This window comes from Aulonocara sp. 'chitande type north' Nkhata Bay, linkage group LG5, assembly GCF_057382095.1.
Source record: "Aulonocara sp. 'chitande type north' Nkhata Bay isolate Kocher_YH1m ecotype deep benthic linkage group LG5, A_spYH_male_GT1.1, whole genome shotgun sequence".
NCBI classification, from domain to species: Eukaryota; Metazoa; Chordata; class Actinopteri; order Cichliformes; family Cichlidae; genus Aulonocara; species Aulonocara sp. 'chitande type north' Nkhata Bay.
Genome location: NC_141348.1, coordinates 34,976,832 through 34,989,505, shown reverse-complemented (window position 1 = coordinate 34,989,505; position 12,674 = coordinate 34,976,832). Strand labels below are relative to the sequence as shown.

At 39.5% G+C, this 12,674-nt stretch overlaps 1 protein-coding gene across 3 annotated transcripts in view; it reads right to left on the bottom strand.

Annotated features, from left to right (window-relative positions):
• arhgef10la (Rho guanine nucleotide exchange factor (GEF) 10-like a) overlaps positions 1-12,674 on the bottom strand; it is a 118,224-nt gene that overhangs the window by 17,737 nt on the left and 87,813 nt on the right. For all 3 annotated transcript variants that reach the window (XM_086293188.1, XM_086293190.1, XM_086293189.1), the window contains 3 exons: positions 5,678-5,764; positions 916-1,130; positions 1-57 (listed from right to left, as the gene is read on the bottom strand). The exon at positions 1-57 is cut by the window's left edge and continues 101 nt beyond it. In XM_086293188.1, coding sequence (XP_086149314.1) covers positions 1-57; positions 916-1,130; positions 5,678-5,764 — 359 coding nt within the window. The remainder of the gene's footprint in view (positions 58-915; positions 1,131-5,677; positions 5,765-12,674) is intronic.

Here is a 12,674-nt window from a genome sequence, read left to right as displayed (position 1 = left end):
TTATGGAGGGTCAGTAAGCATTGTGCTGCAGTGTCCACACTGCCATAGACCAGCACTCTGTAAGAACAACAGCGGCACAAGCCAACGTGATAAATGAGCATCATTTGAAATGACAGAGTGGCTCATTTTCATGCAGTTTGATTTAAGAGTGCACGGAGCATTGAGTATGTGGGACTACTCCGTCTTTCTTGTGTTTGAAATGCCATCTGAACTTTGCTGCATCTTATTGTCTTCTTCAGGATGACAAATGCACATCACATTTGTTTCTTTCTGACTGAGAAAAAAAATGTTAAGTCACATTGGAGCTGACAAGCTGTGCTAAAATGCTGAAATTGTGGTTTGTTTTTTTTTATTTATTAGTTGTTATTATATCTTTTTTCCCCTTGCCCCAGAATAGACACTTACACTGAAAAGGAATATGTCAGCATAAACAAACTGCTGACATATCAGTTCCTATGCAAATGACTAACACTAACGTTAATAAAAATAACTAAATTTATAAACATAGGAGTTCTCTCTGTCTAAAACAACAACAACAATTTATGCACTGTAACTGTGACAGGGGACTGAGATTAAACCTATCCCCTATCTCACACAGTGAGGATCAGAAGGTTTATTATTTGAAAATGAAACAGTGATCTTAGCTAAAGTAGCGGTATTGATGCTGTGTTGAGGTTTCATCTCTGATATCTTGCTTTGATGAAATACTGACAAGCAAATCTATACTGCTAGAAATCCCAGGGGACCATCACAGAAAATAATACAGCAGATTATTTTAAAACAGAAGATGTCAGGTATACCCAAAGCCATTTCCTCCCTTATCTTTGAATTTGTGCTTTTTCTGTTACACTAAGCATAGCTTTAAAAATTGGCCTTTTCTGACATTAAACCTCTCTTATATTTTGTGTCGCTCACCGGCCATCGTCTAATCCAACACAAATATTGGAGCCGATTGCCGAGGGTGTCTTATGAACTCCTGACTCCACTTCGTCAGTCGGGGAAGGTAGCGGGACATATTCTAGACATCGGACTGGAGAATCTACTTGCAGGCTTTTTACAGCCCGTGGGATGGGTCTGTTGAGGGAAAATATCTCTATCTGTCCTTGGGAACCTTCTGCTCCACCAGCCACCTGTAGAAAGGAAAAAACCTTGAGTGAAAAAGGTTGAGACCTCATGTTAAGCGGTACCAGTGGACTGAATCATAATGCCACGGATAATAAGCTATTTTGCTGAAAAAAGGACACCAGTAGCAGGGAGCACAACCGGAGCAGTTCTCTTAGATCACAATTGCAGTGTATGTTCACTGAAGGCAAGAGGATAGTATCATGATTAAACATTATCTACCTGACAACAATGTAGACCTAAAAAAAAATCGAACCAATTATCCTGTTAAAGCGTTCTGATTGTAGCCCAAACTCACTCCCTTTTATATTCTTTAGGCTATTAAATACCATTATATAATGGATTCACAATGTCATCGCCAGAACATCAAACGAATCTTAAAACTTGTGCGATCTTTTCATCAGTGAAGAACAGAGGGTTCTGAAAGGCTTTGAGTTGTTTAATCATGATGGTTTTTGTTACTTTACAAGATCAAGTGACTGATCTATTGCAGGAGTCAGTTCATTACAAACAGAAAAGAAAAATCATTTTCAATTAAATGTACTGACATCTGATATTAACAAGTCCAAGGTCACACTAAACATCTGAGACGCTGCTCTCAGTTCTAATATTCAGATGTATACAAGGTTACAAACTGAGCTATTGACAGCTCAGTTTTGTGGAGGCCCGATGTGGAGAAAGTTTTCACCAATCAATGACTGTAGATGTCGCCCACTTTGCTTGATGCTCCATAAATTTGTCATGGGTGGAGAAGCATCACCACCCATGACAAATTCCTCAAGGCGATTGACACCCTGAGCTGTAGCTAAAAGTCTGCCTCAACAGAAGCTTGATATCCTGTGTACCACATTTTTACTGCGCATTTATTGGTCTGTGAGTAAGCCTGTCAAAACCAATTCTGAGAAAACTAAAAGGGCAGGAACCCTCCAACCTATCGCTGATGCAATTCCAATTAAGATGACATCGCTTTCATTCCTAAACAATTAAAGTGTCACTTTGAGTTTTCAATATGATTTCATTACTCCTGTGAGAAGCCAAGGTAGATGTACATACAAAACACAATGCTGTTCTTGGAAAAGAACACACACAGCAGCTTGCTGCGAGACAGCGAGGATTTATTCCCTGTATGAATCACATCGTGCGAATGTGACAGGAGCTAAATATAGTCTTTAGCTCTTCTCCTCCACGCTCACCCTTATTTGCATGCAATCATTTGTTTGATTTGTATCAGTGTGCAGAATCTGGACAGGAGCAATCCTTCGAGCTCTTGAGAAGGAGCCAGAACAAATAATGCTCTGTTGCACAGGGTGAAGCGACGATAGGGAGAACTTATCTTGCAGGAAGGAGCCCAAAAATGACTTCAAAGGACTGTGGAAACAGAGCCAGAGGCCTAGACCCCTTCATCCTGCCTCTTACACAATTTAACATTCACACGTCCACTTGTACCTCCCAAAACCCAAACAGCCTTAGTTTAACCTATCCAGGGAATCTGTGGTGTCCACACAAAGACTTATTTAAAGGGACAGATACATTTGGAGTTATGCCCTGGAAAGAATCTTTGCCTTGGAGAAAGAAAAACAAACTTTCTCTGCCAGCATTAATGAGATTATTCTGCAAACCGTGAGGAGGTGTGGGAGAGTGGTTATGATGGCACCCTCTCCTAAATTCTTTTCACCACACAGAATGCAAACAATGGGTCATTAATTTCCTCTGAAGCTGTTATATTTTTAAGTTTCTCATGAGCTATGAAAGGTAGCTTGTTGAATAGGTGCGTAAAGAAAACGCACAAAACCAGAATTCATTAGGCCTTTATCTAAAATGAGAAGTAGGAAGTTGGGGAAAGTGGGACAAGGAAGGTGAAGGCAAACAGGGAAACACTGGGGTATCAGTATGATTAGACACAATGTCATTACTCTGATCAAAGCACGCAGAAATCCCCATAGCCCATCTCACTTTAACATGATTAGTGTCATCCCTTATTTGACAAGCCTGCCAGGGAGGTAGAACCAACTGGAGGCGGAACACTCAGCCACTAATTATTCATCCTGGTTCCTCAGGCCTTCACTATCTTTTTCTTTATTGGAAACCATCTTTTTGTTACACTTGGTACCGTACTGTATGGAACAATCACCGTGATAGAAAAAAGAGGACCAGTGTATTTACTACTCAGGAGCTGCTTGTTCTGTCTGCAAGGTTGGTTTGCGTACTGTGCACCACTGCATAAGCAGAATGCAAAGGAAATTCACTCCTGAGACTTTAATTCATAACAAAGAAAAATTACCTCCTGAATGGATTTTTGTTATAGAAAACATTCAACACAAAGGACTCTCAGTCCTTTAGTTTCCACAGGGAGATATTTTGAACTTATGGAAGAGCAATAAGAGTAAAAACAATTTAGAGTAGTTTTGTTTCCAAACAAAATTATAAATACGTCAAGAGATACATTTCCGTTTTTTACCGAGCAATGTTCCATCTGAGTAAACCCCAGCATTTTCTCTTTTGAAGCACACTTATATGATGCTCAAGAGAACTGAATGGGAAACTTGCACAATTTTAACTTTCATTGTTGGTGTGAGTTTCATTTGCAGTGGCCATTGTACATCATTTATTTATTTTCTTTCAGCAAATTGCATCAGTACATTAGTCATGATTTTCAACTTGGACATTTCACTCATTAAGATCTGATATGTCATTCAAGTGTCCTGGTTTAAAATAGGCAGCATTAACACAGCACGCCCCAGATAGTTGATTCTGTTCAACAGGACGTAGAGTTTTCAGTGGGAGAAACGTTTCGTCACTCATCCAAGTGACTTCTGCAGTCACCTGGATGAGTGAGCATGCATCAAGACATTACCATGGCCTGCTTTTCAACTGTGGGAGAACCCAGAAGAAGAACCCAAAACAAGCACAGGAGAATAAGAACAAACCACATAGAAAACTTTTACTGTAAGGCAAAAGAAACTTACATTTTTAGCTTGAGCGTCACCAAAATTGGAATTTAGTCCCTAAATATTTGACTTAGAAATGAAACCTCTGAGGCGATGACCTGAAAATGTTTCTAAATAACCGAGAATACGAAACGGCCCGCAAACCTTTGATGGTCTCATGCAAAATGCAGTTAGTTAACTGAAAAAGATTTCAATTCAGACACGGTAAAACTGGAACTTTGAAAGAAAACATTTAAACAATGTGGGTCAGCAGTTAGAGACCTGGGGAAGTTCCTGAAGTTTTAGAAGAGCTGCAAATTTAACAAACTACGCCTACAGACGTCTAAGAAGGTCTGCAGATGTCCTTCTCACTCTGATTTGACAGAACAGATGGTTTCTATTTAATCAATACAACTGTTTCTTCTAGTCTAAAGCATTTCCATCTACATGTACAAAACCGCGTCTCACTGCATCATTACAAGCATCAAACCAATCTTCTCTGAATGCCTAATTCAAATTCATGATTTAAAAAAAGTACTCACAAAAACTGTGTGAACCAACTTCAGCTTTTTTAATACATTAATCCCCCTTAAAATGTTTATTTTACCTTATTTTAGGCCACTCTGCTCTAAAAAAAAGTAGAAAGTTAGATCAGCCTGTTCTCCTTTAATCACTGATATCAAAAGACCCTAAATGGTAATGGCACCATATCTCCTCCTCATCTGAGTGAGCATCCAGTCTTCTTTAGAATACCAACACAAAAGCAATTAAGCCTGAGACACTGAGCCATAGTCTGTCTCTTGGAGGGCCTGTACTTGATTTAACCACCCTTCTCCAAAAAGAAGGGGAAGAAAAAATTAAAACTGGAAGATTAATAGCAATAATAGATTGTCTGCATCATTTTAAATTCTCCCCGTCTTTGTAGATTCAGCTAAATTTCCACAAGTCCCGAGACACGATGCGATAGTCAGGCTCTGCAATTTTCCTCGCTCGCCATGAAACATTCTGCAGCAGTTACTCCACGGTAGCCTTTTTACAGAATGAATTCACAGTTTTCAGGCGATATTTTGCAAAATGAAAAATGTTGCATATCCTGTTCTTAGCCTTGAGATAGATTTTTTTTATTCGCTCTTTAATGAATGAGAGGAAAATTTAGGAAGGACATTTAAATTGTCATGGTAATTGTGTGAAAAGCTTAAATAATCAGTACCAATAAAACAGGCATTCTTCTCCCTTGAGTTTAGTCAATGGACATTAAACAGCGTCTGTGTGCTTATATACACTCCTGTACAGACAGGTGACAAATTAAAGGAAAGCCAATATTCAAGCGTCAAGGTCACTGTGTGCTGCCAGAACTTTACTTGTCCCACCTTTCCTGTAAAATCTACTCGCTGTTTTGATGATGATAGCAGTTGAGAGCACTATCTCCAATAGATGGCCAGTTTGGTGGAGATGTGGTTTTTAAGGTTATAGCCTAAAGCACTCCAGATGAGATCGCCCCTCTCAGGAACTAAATGTTTCATCACCACCATCAGATCTCTTCATTTTCAGAGTGAAGAGTTTGTTTTTTTACTTTAAATGCCTGTAATGTAATGTCTGCATGCGTGTATAAGGAAGATGTTACTCACCCAGAGGTATCCTTGAGGTAAGGATGTACTTGCTGCAGAGAAGCCCAACAGTGCACAATGAACAGGATTGTGGAGAGCAGCTTCAAGCTTTAAGAGACAAAAATGAATATTGCTTATATAATGTATTTATCACGGCTCCATACCTTAACATTTTTTTTCCTTTTACACTGACAGAACCTTGTTATATACTTTCCCACAAACATTACATATTACATTCATATTACATCATCACCCAATGCAAGTTTTACGCCACAGCTGCCTTAAATCATTTTTTATGTTTCTGGTTAATCCACCAGTATGTGCTAGCTTTTTAATCAAAATTATATTTTTAATGCTAAAACATAATTATTGTTATTGTTATCCATGAATTTTAAAATTCATTAAAAAAAAAAAAATCAGTAAAGCAAATCATTACTGTTTGATTAAAATGCCAAATTACAGTTATTTACTAGCTTTCCCCTAAAAAAATAAAAAATAAAAATTGTTTTTGTGGTTGAATATCATGCTTGATTAATTTCTGGCTTTCTGGCATCAAAAGTGGTTTTGGAATGGTTAAAGCAGACTAATATTATGCTTCTTGAAAGTTTTGCCCAAAGCCCAGACCTCAACCCTATTAAAAAAAAAAAAAGTAGCTTAAAAGCTGGGGCTGTCCCAACGAAGCAAATAAATAAATTCTACCAACACCGCCAAAAAGAGTCGTCAAATGTCTAGCCAGGATTATGGAAGAAGCTTGTTGATGGCTACCAAAAATTATTTGGACGAGCTGGTTTTATGAGACATTTAACCAAATATTGGTAGGGGTATATGTATACTTTTGACACCGTGCGTATTAGAGAAAAGCCAAGACAATTTCAAACTTGTTCATCCAATTCTTGCTTTTTTTATTTGCTAAAAGTTTTTGCTGTACAACTATATAACCTTTAAAAAAGAGCATTTGAAAGACATCCTGAAAAGGCCAAAAATACCATGATATCCATGCCCATGATGAGTATATGTAAACTTTTGACCACAACTGTATATATTCTTTTTACTCGTTTGCTGTTGAAATACTCTTGAGTTGAATTCTAAGAACACTGACACAGAAAAACACAGCTTTTTCCATCCAATGTCCTATTATTATATAACCAGCAGGTGTTAAATGTTACTTTGCATTCTGCTACCATTGGCAAGATCAAAAGAACAACACCAAAACAATGTTTGATGTTCCAGCTATTGTTGGAGGCAACCATTGGGGTTCTAGTTTAGTTTGAGCTTTCTTTATAAAAAATGATTGGATTTGTTACTTTTCAGTTTAGTTTTTTTCTTTTAGTGCCCTCAGCTCCCTTCTTATCAACTTATTCGCTCTATGAATTCTTTTGCTCAGTGCACTTTATACATTTTGTTTGGCAAACTTTGAAACACAAAAATAACAATTTAAACATAGAGAGCAAAGGCAGAAAAGTGAATCTCCTTATTATTTCCACGTGCAATAATTTTGCAAAGATTATTCCCTTAAAAAGTACCTGGGATTTAGTATAGCTGCTAACTTTACAATATTAACTTGTCAAACTTGAATGCACATTGATGTGAAAGACAAAGTACCTGTCAAATTATCAATACAAAAGAGCTAATAAGTTTTAAAAAAAGTAAAATAAATCGAAAGTTATTTGACAGGTTGTAAATGAGACATTGACATTTGCAGTGTGGAGTCTATACCCGATCAAACCCCCAGCTTCTCTAACCTGCAGTCTGTCATATAGGAAATGATTACCATTTTACTGTATGACCGCTAAGGGTGGACTGTGTGACAGAGAGAACAGCTAATTGTGTGTTGTCGGGATGATGGGAGGTGACAGTGGGTAAGGTGCTGCTTTTGAGAATGGTGGGAAGGGTGAGTGAAAGTGAACAGAGTGTCAACAATAAGAGCTGCGCGTCTTTAACTGTCGTCCTCTATGGCAGCAAGCATCAATCACAGGTAATTTATAGCCACCCTTGTCCAAGACCCTCCCTCTTTTCTCTCTTGTTGGGTGTGTTTGTAAACACTAAACAAAAAAATGGTAGTGGATAGCTCACGGCTCCCCTCATCTGCACTGCGAGGCTATTTCTCCACTCCTTCTGTGTCTCTCTCCATTTATTCAAATTCACCCCACAGATGCATGGCTGGTCCTCTCTATCAATCTTTCAGTCCCAATTTCCCATTTCTCTTGCATCGTTCATGCTCTTTTTATCCCTGCTTTTTTCTTCTTTATCCCTGCCTCCCCACCCCTTTTCCCCTTCTGCAAGCCCTCCGTCAAGAGCTGTGAAATGTTTTTTGATAGGTAATTAAGTGGCAGCCATAATAGGTATCCATATGGAAGCCCTGTGGTTAAGAGAAAGAGAGTGACGGTGGACCAGAGGGACAGGAACACTATAGCTTACGGTGCTGGCAGCACAATGGTGGTTGGAGTTTATCAGTCACCTGAGACCGGTAAGCATTGCAGGCCAATCTTCCCAGACCTAGATTACTTTCTGAGTTAGCAAAGTCAGTCTGGCAGCACAAATGGGAGCAGTATTCAAAAACAGGAATGTGCATTCGGATCATTCGGATAAAGAACTCATTTGTAAATGAAGAGGCTCCTTCCTTAATGAGTTATCCACCATTCGAAAAATTTGACGCCTACTCTTGTAAAAATGATTGCGGGTATAAAGAGGAAATCTCATTTTAGAATATTGTATAAGCAATTAGCTATTTGCTAATGACCCCTTATTATGCTTAAAATCTTAAACAGCACTTCTTTCCTCATAGGGCAATTATTTAATTCCACACAATCATGTGATAATTAGTGCGAGTCATATTTTCTATATTATCAATTTGAAATGAAGCTCTTCAACAGCTACATGAACAATTTGAGTGGAAATAGCTCACAAGGCCTGATATACACAAGGATACCAAGCCAAGGATAGATCTGGCTCCCATTAAAGTGCAGACAGTGACTATGATCGATACAGTAAACCACTGGTCCACTTATTGAAGTTCTTTAAGCAGCCAGTGGAAAGAGCACGGGTGAGCATAACAACAGAGCCTGTAAGACCACTTCTACCTGTGAATGTGCAAATTATATTGACAGGCACCTAGGAAATGTGAGCCTTCAGCAATGGCCATATCACTGGCAATCCCAATGCTAATACCGTATCAGTGAGGCCCCATTTAAAAATCAATAAGATCCAAGCCTTCTCAAAGTCTATTGTCAGTCTCGTTTATCGCACATTCTGCGTGTGTGTGCCTGCAGAGCTGTAGGTGTGAAGTTGAAAAGCTAACGCTATTCCCCTGCGCGGGAGGCAGGATGAGAGAGGAAGGTGAGCCTGTAAGCCAGCTGAGGGAGGGTTGATGGAAGACTTCAGGGAACACGGGGGAAGAAAAGGGAGGAAATGGGCAGGTGAGCTAATTAAAGCAAGATTTGTTGATGTGATGAGAGCGCGGCCTCCCAGCTGCTGGTTACCAATGAACAGAATAGGATAGAATAGCCCTTTATTGTCACCGTACATGTACAATGAAATTGTGGGTGCTCTGAGCCAGCTGTGCCAAAATAAAATATAAAAAGTAGACAGCGGGAATAAACAGCAAACAGGAGAAATATATACAATCAAGAGGGACATATACAAAAATAAAAGAAAGGCACATGTTAGAGAACAAGTTGCAAAGTCCCCCACCCATTACCCCAAGACGGCGCCAGCCCAGATGCTGGCTCCAGGTGGCAATGGTAAGCACGGGAGCTTTGTTGTTCTTCTGAAAATAAATGTGAAACGTGTGTAATTAAATTACAATCCTACAGGGAAGAATGGATGGGACCATTTATTGTTATTGTCTTTTATTTACTGTGAAGATTTTGCCTAGTTGGTGTACACGCTGGTACAGCTTTTGGCTCTGTGCAACAACAACTGCAAATGCATGCAGTGGTAGAGATTGGTAGTGGTCTAATATGACAGGGAGGCACTTTAATGATTCATGCTTCTGGCTGTCAGACTGTCAGAACAGTGTTCCCTTGCAAAAGATGACTTCTCCAAATCCAATTAATGTTGTTATACTTCCCAAGGCTACTCAGGTGCACTGTTTTTCCTTACAGCAATGTTCCTCTGTAAGCACAGTGAAACCTGCTTTCAGATATGCGGGAGATTTACTACACGTGGGATTTTTGACAATTGCTTCCCGAAAAAAGTCCATGCATCATATTCACTAGGGTCCTATAATGTTATCAACAAGAAGATGAGACACGCTGCAGCCAGCGTTGCATTGTTTGGCCTCCGCTACACTTATATATGCTTTATTGGAAAGAGAGCTTTATAGTCAATTATGATATATTGCCTTACTAGAAACTCCTGACCACACATTTCTGGACCTTTTTACGAGACAAAAAAAGTATTTGGAAACGCTATACACTGCACCATGGCCTTCTGAAAATCAAATAACAAATATTATCTCTTTAAATGGCATGCACAGAGAGGGCTGGGTGCTGTATATTACACCCAGAGAAAGCAAATATGGCTGTACTATTTTTTTCGGATTCCATAGTCACAGTGACTTCCCCCAATTCCACATACCAACAATCTTTTACACGCACTAACAAGCACTAATAGAAAACTTCCACTGTTTATTAACTGGTAATTGACTGACTGGTGTTTGCGCTCCCTCCCCACTGCAACCCCACTGCCTAAGGCTACAGGCAGGATGGCCGCAGAGTGAATCGCCAGTCAGCCTGAAATTGCTTACATCCAAAGCCTTGCTACAGGTAATGCACACTAAACAAACCACAAATATAAGAGATTTTTCAAAGTTTCTGCTCAGATTATCAAGAAGGCAACCCTGACGCACAGGTATTTCTAAATAACACGATACTGACTTGGTTAACCACATTTCTTCGTCTTAATCTGACCTTTTATGTCAGTGTAGCACTGACAAGCGTGTCTTCTATTGAGCGTGCTCTCTACATCTAAACGTGCTCTAAACTTGTTCACAGCCTGGTCCCGGTTGAGTAAGTGATTTCTAACCTTGCACAAAAATTCCCTTGAAACTCCTAATATATTGGATTTGTTCTGTGCTTGAACTAAAGTACAAAAAACAAATACGAAAATTACATTTTAAAAAAGAAAGTAAATCAGTGAGTGTAGTCAAAGGAGCTTGCAAAGAAAAGCGTCTGGACTTCTTTAAGTTGCTTGAAGACGTTTCACCTCTCATCCGAGAAGCTTCTTCAGTTCTAAGGTCAAATGGTGGAGAGTCCCAGATTTAAACCTAGTGGGAGTAACCCCCCACAGAGGGACAATAGGACCCCCTGATGATCCTCTAATCGCCTGAGCCAAGGTGTGAAACTGGGTGTGGGTCCCAATCAGCCAGAGTTTCGGGTGTGTTCATTGTGAAACCTGGCCCCACCTTATCATGCGAATTCCTGAGATCAGATGGCCCAGGATGTGAGTGGGCGTTAAGGCGTCTGGGAAGGGATCTCAAAACTGGATTATAGATGGCAGAGAGTTGGTGTCGGAAACCCCCACCTCTGTTCAAAGATGGTCGCTCACAGTGGACATAGATGGCTTCTTTCACTCCTCTTTCAAACCATCTGTCCTCTCTGTCCAAAATGTGAACATTGGCATCCTAGAAAGAGTGTCCTTTATCCTTAAGATGCAGATGGACTGCTGAGTCTTGTCCTGTGGAGGTGGCTCTTCTGTGTTGTGCCATGCGCTTGTGAAGTGGCTGTTTGATCTCTCCAATGTAGAGGTCTGAGCATTCCTTGCTGCACTGTACCGCATACATCACATTGTTAAGTCTGTGTTTTGGCGTTTTGTCTTTCGGGTGAACCAGTTTTTGTCTGAGCGTGTTGCTGGGTCTGAAATACACTGGGATGTCATGCTTGGAGAAAACTCTCCTGAGTTTTTCTGATACACCGGCTACATAGGGGATGACAATGTTGTTGCGTCTGTCCTTCTTATCCTCCCTCGCTGGTGTCTGGTCTTCTTTTCTGTGCCTCTTTGCTGACTTTAAGAACGCCCATTTAGGATAGCCGCACGTTTTGAGTGCTTCCTTTACATGTGTGTGTTCCTTCTTTTTTCCTTCAGGCTTAGAGGGAACATGTTCTGCCCAGTGGTGTAGGGTCCTACTTACTCCAAGTTTGTGTTCCAAAGGGTGATGGGAGTCAAAGAGTGTAGGTAAAAATTGAGTGTAGGTAAAAATAATTTACAGTGAGGTATACACAACGCAGTCTGAACACACACACAAACAAAAGAAGAAAATCCTTGTCTATTAATCTAATTCTAAATGATGTACTTTTTGGTTGTTGTCTAAGAAACTGAATTTTGAAAAAGAAACAAAAAAAGACCATGAATACATTTGGAACAAAGGAACTCTGACCTCTGTCAACCTGTAGTTTTAATACCTCCAAGATCACACTGGCACACTTGAGGACTGTTTGGGTAATGTATTTGAACTACTTAATACTAACAGAGTGACGAGACAGTCCAGTCTGTTAGTTTTATTATTGTTTTTTTAAGTAAGCGGAGGCTCCTTTTACACTACTGACTGTTGGGCTCATATTCAACAGGGCCATTCTGTGTGACAGGTACATATAGGGAAGAAGGGACATTAGTTTTGCACATTTTACCCAAAAACAGAGAAGAGCTGTGTAAATAAATTATTGGCACGGTGTAATGCTGCTATAGAAACAACTGAGATATTATTTTACTAATAGGGAAATCTATAAGTAAAAAAAGTATATCATGAATATTTAATAACAATTGATGTTTTTTTTTTAATGGTGACAGCAAAATTGAACAAAGACCTGCAGAGTTGCACGGAGTAATCTCTGAGGTTAGAGAGAGGTTAACTAACATATTTATGTGCTTGCTTCTTCCTACCATAAGAAAACTCGGGCTGAATCACAAACATGGACATTACATCTTAGAATCTCTTGTCTATTCACTGGTAACTATTATATGCAAATCACAATTTGCTGTAACTAGTAAATTTTAACTAATATTAACTTTTTTTAAACTT